The 7,694-nt window shown below is 34.4% G+C and overlaps 1 protein-coding gene across 1 annotated transcript; it reads right to left on the bottom strand.

Annotated features, from left to right (window-relative positions):
• Positions 1-604: 604 nt before the first annotated feature.
• On the bottom strand, positions 605-4,768 carry LOC149165283 (chaperone protein ClpB1-like). Its single transcript, XM_089432270.1, has 5 exons — positions 4,442-4,768; positions 4,033-4,312; positions 3,734-3,931; positions 3,347-3,509; positions 605-741 (listed from the first exon to the last, which is right to left on the bottom strand). The coding sequence occupies exons 1-5, from the start codon at positions 4,495-4,497 to the stop codon at positions 605-607; spliced, it is 834 nt and encodes a 277-aa protein (XP_089288396.1). The 5' UTR covers positions 4,498-4,768.
• Positions 4,769-7,694: the final 2,926 nt, after the last annotated feature.

Raw genomic sequence — 7,694 nt, forward strand, 5'->3', positions numbered from 1 at the left:
ATCCATTTTAGCTCTCTATCAAGTGTTAAATGGATGAAATTTCTCGAAGTGCAACCTTTTTCTCAAATTTTGTACTTTAAAATTGGTTTGCACGAGATTTGATCATATCTACTATTAATAGATCTGAACTAAGTGTTAAAATATATTAAATTTCTCGAAATATAAACTTTTTCTCAAATTTTACACTCTAAAAATAGTTTGCAAGAAATTTAATCCTATCTACCATTAGTAAATCCCAACTAAAATAACTCTATACTAATAATAGTAGAATTTCAGTATTCAATTTATATTTTATAGTAATACTTAAAAACTTTTATAAAAATAAATCACATTATTTTTATTATTTAATACAAATTTATTATTATATACCATTTTAAATATATGGTAAATTTTTAAAAATTAAATACCATTATAATTTTATTATAATAACAATTTAATTTTAAAATCAGATTAAGTTACATATCAAATTAAATTAGCGCATAAGATGCACATAATGGAATAAGAATCCACTTTTATCCAGAAATCTAACTATAATAAAATATATATACATGTACAAAGTTCAAACCCTATTCAGCTCTAAATTTTGAAAACTATGGATCTTCAACTAATCTTCTATTTGCTTATTATTATTTATTTCTTCAAATTTTCTTTTTACTGCCTGAGACGGATCAGGAACAAGATACACAGAAATAGGAATATCTATGATGGTATTTGCTTTTGCACCACTGTTTTGTTTAATGACTGCCACTCCTGTCCTCTACGTGATAAGATAATGTCTTTTCTTCGGGCATTGCATCAATATATACTTTACTGGTCTCATCAATCTCCTCTCTCAGAAGCCTTGAGAACAATGAACATAAGCATTTGTAGATGGAGGACAATGAATACAAGCATTCGTAGATGGGCCTTGATTCATAGGGAGCAATGGCCTTTATCTAGGATTTTTAAGGTTGTCAACATTGAAGTGCTAGTACAAGAGATAGAACATTGAGTTCTAACACATGCTCTTAGAAATTTAGTCTGGGTTAGATAGTTTGACAAACAACTCGAATTCGTCCCCCGTGAATTCATCTAGTCTCTAATTGAATGACCTAGAGTAATCTGCCATTCTCGGCTAGAGATCTGAATCAATAAGAGGATATACAACAAATTACACTAAGGTTTAAAACCTGTTTGTGACACGAAGTTTTGTGGTGGTGATGACTCATTGATTATTTAAGGACCCAATAATAGTGGTCTAAATCTTTCCTAAAGGACCAATCTATCCAGTGAGGCAATTGATATCCTCTATTCCATAATCACAGTCCAAATTGAATGGTAAGGAATGATCAATGAAATGGCCTCAATAATGGTGGCTCACATCAATGTTTTAGTCATGATAAGTTTTTTTTTTTTTTAATACAAATGAGAGTTAATTCTCAAATGCACATCTAGAAATAAGGGAAGGGAAAAATCCCTGTGTTAGGTCAATGATCTTTTTTATGAAGCTTGTTGGGGTTGCAAGATGTGTTTAAGAAACATGCATGCAGATGAATAAAAATGAAGTTTGGTGTGGAGGGCATCGAAAAATTGAGTGCAAAAACCACAAAGGGGTCATTGGCACTAAATTGGTTGCTATGCATCGACTATTGCCCACATTTTCATATATTAGCCTAATGATGGATGATCTTTGTTCTTTGATCTTAAATGCATATGGAGAAGCTACTAATGCAAAACTAAATATAGGAAAACTCTTCTAATCCTTTACAAATGGACTCTCGTCTATAATATGAAGTTAGAGAAATATTATCTCATGTCAGATTAGGTTAAGTTGCTAGGTCATTATTATGGTCACCAAACATATTTCAAGAAATTCATAATTCCATTGGCTCCTTTATGGAAGCAAATATGAGCTATGAGGAGAAGGGGTTTGTGAAATGTAGTAGAACAGTTGTAGGGTTGGACCTTCATGAGGGACTAGCAAAGGAGATCTAATGCATTTAGGCCCTATCACCCACATGCAAATGTTGGATAATGAGTATCCCATTCAAATTCAAAAAATGCCACATATATGAGCATTTGGTGGCAGTGAGTACCCTAAATCTTAATAAGGATCGTGTGGGTAAAGAATTTTATGCATACAATATTTAGTGAGGCTATAGATAACAGTGCTATTAATTCATCGAAGGTTTTGAAAATGGAAATTATGCATCATACCAAAATAGAGGAAGATACACAAAATTTGGCCTCCATGATGAAATATGGAATTGTCATTAAGCTTGGTCTACATGGTGATCGTGGGAAGGACAAGGATGCACCTTCACAATCCGAAGGAAAAGTGTAAATGCAAATGTATAGCTGCAATTCCCCTTTGTTTTCCTGTGAAAAATTGGACAAAGTAAGGCTTCCTTTCTCCTATTGTGTCACCTTTATAAATCCTTAAAACACAATCAAAATTTTTAATTCAAAATCATTTATTTTATTTAATACATATTTTTAAAATTATTTTAATGTCAAATGTGTATAATAATGACATAGTAGTTGTATAGTTTCAAGGAACATGGTTTCATGTGGTACGAAAAGTGTTTTAAAAATATTTTTTATAGATTGGTGACTTACTCAACACCCAGAAGTGCTAGGCTTTTATTGAACTTTATAGATTTATAAAATGTATATGGATCGTATCCTCGATCCCTTTTAAGTGAGAATATAACTCCTACTTGTTGAAGTAGTTCCATAAAGATGAGGGGAGGAATAAACCATTGATGATTTGTCCTTATGTTTTTAAAAATAGAGTTGTGTTTGTAAATTAATATAAGAAACTAGATTAATTTAACAATAGCATACATTAACATTTACACTTCCAATTTCCCATCATTCAAATATCTATTTTTTTCGCTTCATTTAAATGAAATATATAAATCTCAATTATAAAAGGTTAGTGGAAACAACATTAAGATTTCTCTTTTATTCAAATTGAACTACATTGAGATCGCATAACATGTCACATAATTGCTCATCTATGCTCTTTTTTCATATGCTATAGACTTACAGCGTTTCTTTTGCAACATTTGATGCAATTACCAGTTTAATTAAATTACACATCAAATTAGTACATAAAATACATATAATAGAACAAGAAATCCACTTTGATCCAAACTATATTAAAATATATATACCTCTACCAACCCCATTCACCTCTAAATTTTGAAAACTATGGATCTTCAACTAATCTTCTATTTGCTTATTATTATTTATTCCTTCAATTTTTCTTCTTTACTGCCTGAGACGGATCAGGAACAGGATACACAGAAATAGGAATATCTATGAGGGTATTTGCTTTTGCACCAATGTTTTGTTTAGTGACTGCCACTCCTGTCCTCTACGTGATAAGATAATGTCTCTTCTTCAGGCATTGCATCAATATATACTTTACTGGTCTCATCAATCTCCTCCCTCAGGAGCATCAAAGACAGCTGAGAGACAACATTTCCTTCTATCCATCGCCGTAAGGGACGAGCAACATAGACCTGCGAGTACAACATTATCCATTTTAAGGTTATACACAGAATCCCTGACTTTAGCTCTTTCATTATACTTACTAGTTTTTATCTGCATTGCACACGAAAGAGGAAGAAGCGTATCCAGGACAAAGCGAGATGCAGGGACATGATTACTGGGGTTGGGAACACATCCCCTAGCAAGACAGACTCTGAATAAGAAAGAAAAAAAACAAAGTGATTGTTTTACTTACAGGATCATAGCCTTTCCGAAGAATAAAATCCAAAGCTACATCTGTTACTTCTAATGCGATACCTCTCTCAGCAAGACGAATCTCTACATCTTTCAACTGTAGTCTAACAACTTTTTTGAGCTGATCGTGAAGGAGAGTATTAAATACAACTATCTCATCGAATCTGTTAAACAGCTCAGGTCTGAAATGTGTTCTAACCTGCCACAAAATTCATAGAAAGGTGTGTCACAGCACCGCAGCCACCTTCATGATAATCATATGAAAAAGATGCAGAAACGTAGTCCAGACAATGCACATACTTCTTGCATAGCGTTCTCTCTTGCTGTTTCTATTGTTGTGTGGCCAGACAATGCAGCAAGTAAGGGTTCTGTTCCGAGATTGGATGTCATGATAATGATTGTGTTTGAGAAGCTAACTGTGAGACCTTGTCCATCTGTGAGTCTACCATCATCAAGCACTTGAAGCAAAATGTTGAGGACTGATTTGTGTGCCTTTTCAACTTCATCAAAAAGGACAACACTATAGGGCCGTATCCTTACTGCTTCTGTTAGTTGCCCCCCTTCTTCATAACCAATATAACTGCCATTTCAAAATCAGACACATCTAACCATTTTAGGTCTGTGCAACAGCAAATTTATTAAGAAAAAAATTAAATAGTTTCATTGTGTCAAACAATTTCCATTGACAACATTTAACTTTTTCACATACCCAGGGGGAGAACCTATAAGCCTTGAAACTGAATGTTTCTCCATATATTCAGACATATCAATCCGGATCAGCTGTTTTTCGTTATCAAACAATTCAGCTGCAAGAGCCTTTGCAAGTTCCGTTTTCCCAACTCCAGTGGGCCCCAAGAAAAGGAAAGATCCAATCGGTTGTTGAGGTCTTCCAAATCCTACCCGTGATCTTAACACAGCTTTGGCAACTGCCTGAACTGCCTCATCTTGGCCAACAACTCTTTTCTGCAACCTGCCCGCCAGACCTATCAGCCGCTCCTTCTCATTCTGACCGAATCTTGTAGCAGGAATACCAGTGCAGCGACTCACAACCTGCAGGCAGCACATAGTTATATATCCAAAAAATCACCGACTATAACTATCATTAATTGTTAAAATTTATTAGGTCAATCATATGCAATGGAAGGCATGTTTAGATACTTAAAATTCAGACGTTTAATGTACCTCTGCAATCTGCTCAGGTCCCACAGATTTTGTTAAGGTCCCACAGATTTTGTTAACATGAAATTTTCTCCCATCGCAGCTTCACGTTCAGCAATTGCATCGTTTATTTGTTTCAGGTCCCCTTCTCGAATATCAGCAATTCGTACTAAATCCATCCTACGTTCTAGTTCTTGCAGAGATAACAACAATTCCCTACGCTTCTGCTTCAGTGGCAGGATTTCATCCACTTTCTCTTCTTCTTTCTGGTATTTCATCTTCAACGGTTGCAAAGTACCTCTCACGTCATCAAGCTCCTTGTGAATCTGTCACCATCAAAAGAAAAAGAGTATGAGATTAGGGGTTCTCACCGACCAACAATTTTCACTCTATCAAACAACACTGAACACCCCTACATACCCAGAAGTTTCAATACATATCTTTACATCAGAGCATCGCCATCCTAATAAAAAAGCCTATAGACTGATAAACAAGACAGCCAACTTGCCAAAAAGTTGCAAAGTTATCTCCGACAACTGACCTCAACCAAACGAGCTTTACTTGCTTTATCTTTTTCTTTTTCGAGGGCATGCAGCTCAACTTCTAGTTGAATCGTTTTCCTCTCAAGGGTGTCGATTTCTTCAGGTAGACTGTTTAGTTGCACAGTTACATTTGCACATGCTTTGTCTACCAGATCAAATGCTTTGTCCGGAAGACACCACCCTGTTCAGACAAACAGATTGCAAATCATTTTCATAAAGCCCAAAGGAGTTCTTGATCCCTCAAGAATTAACTGAATATGTCAAAACTTTTTCACAAGTTAAATACTGAGTTATACACATATCACGTATTGTAACACTCCAGTTTTTAGTTCCAGATGGGCAATGTATATGTGTATATGATAAAAAGGCAAGAGCTCAACGATGTAATATTTAAATATTGTACACCGAATATTAATATTAAAAAATTACATCATTACATAAGGAGAAGGACAAACAAAAAACATGGGAGGTTATGATTTCACAATAGAAGGATGTAATATTTAAATATTGTACACTGAATATTGATATTAAAAAATTACATTATTATATAAGGAGAAGGACAAAAACATAAGAGGCTATAATTTGACAAGAGAAGAAAGAAAAAGGGTATAGGAAGCTCAAAAGGGGTGAAAGGGAAATAATATTATTTTATCATAACTCTAAGCCATTTATCTCATATTATCCTAAGTCATATTAACTTAACTTTGAAGTTAGTGGAGGAAGTGAAATATGTGGGCTTATTAAAATTCCTAATATTGTGGACATGCAAGAGAGGTTTTTCAGTCATTATTCCCTGAAGAATGTTTGAAAGGCTACGCCACCTTAGTATGAGCTCCCTTTAGAGAAATTTATTGGCCAGTCTATGTTGAGGCCTAGAGGGAAAGTGGAATAGCCCAATGAGTTGCATGACGGAGAAGAGGATCTTATTTCTTGGGTTGTGGGGATTGAAGGAGAAATAATGTTGGTGGATTGAGATTGCAATGAGACTTTTTATATTGTGGATTGTTGAGAAATTGGGCTATGTGAAACGACTAGAACCATCCATAGGTGACTTCATCCTTGTAGATTCATATCCTCTATAGGGCTGCTTGTTGCATACAGTTGAAGTGCAACAAAGCCTAAGGTTGGATAGAATGTCCTTTGTTTGCTGCCAATTAGTGTTTAAATAAAAAAAGGTAAGTGTTTGAATTATTTATAGTTATGTTGAGTTTAATGATGTTTATGTTATTCATTGGTTGTTTTGTTTACATAAATAAGTTTACCTCTGTAACATTGAACGATTAATTATATTTGGATAAACTTACTTGTCATGTGCATGCATTCATAATTAATAATGAGACAATGGGGAGACTAGCATCAGAGCAAGAAATGGATGGATATTTGAGGCTCAGAGAAGTATCCCTTATCCTCAGTAGTTACAAAGGGTATTGAGTATATTACAAATTGGTATTAGAGCTATAATAATGATGGATTCAAGCCAATCACATGGTTAGGCATGTGAGAAAAGTGATATTCAAACTTAATTATAAAATTTAATGGGTGGAATATTGAATACCCCACTACCCCAATAGTGTATAGGGGTGGTTGGGTACATTACAATGTGATATCAAAGCTACTAGTTGCATTGATTGGATTATATAGGCTAGAAACTAGAGCTATTGGTTGCAACACTGGCACTATATGGATAGAAATCAATTTGGACCAAAAGAAATTGTAGTCTGGATATTATATGTTTGCTAAAATGTTTATGTGAAAAAGTGATGTGAAGGTGCAATTGAGAAAGTCATGGGTTTGAAATTTCTCAGACAATGTGAAGCAAATCTCATATGCCAATATGAAAGTGTTAATGAGGAAGATTGATAAACAACTTGTCGGAAATAATGATGGGGGGGTGAATTAGTATTTCATTGCTCTTTTTACTTAGTTAGTATTGTAACAAAATTCACATCACACAATCAATAATCCACAATGTGTGACCAAAAGTCAAAGTGCAAGTCAAGACTTGAAGAAGAAACACTTGAAAATAATCTTCAATTTATTACAATGATTTGTGAAGACACCAATCCTCTGTAAGCACCAACTTACATAAATTGCAGTCTCCAACCTGTTAAGAAGATGGGAAAACAAATCCCCGGTAAGCTCCAACTTATAGTTGTTTTACTATTCAAGAAACAACATTTAGGCTTAGAAATTGATCAAAGAAAAGGTGTGCCCCCTGGCAACATGTACCCAACTCAAACTACAACTCTACCTCCATAATGA

This window comes from Pinus tabuliformis, chromosome 5_1 (assembly GCF_031772625.1).
Source record: "Pinus tabuliformis cultivar Carrire ecotype Pingquan chromosome 5_1, CPIR1, whole genome shotgun sequence".
Lineage (NCBI taxonomy): Eukaryota > Viridiplantae > Streptophyta > Pinopsida > Pinales > Pinaceae > Pinus > Pinus tabuliformis.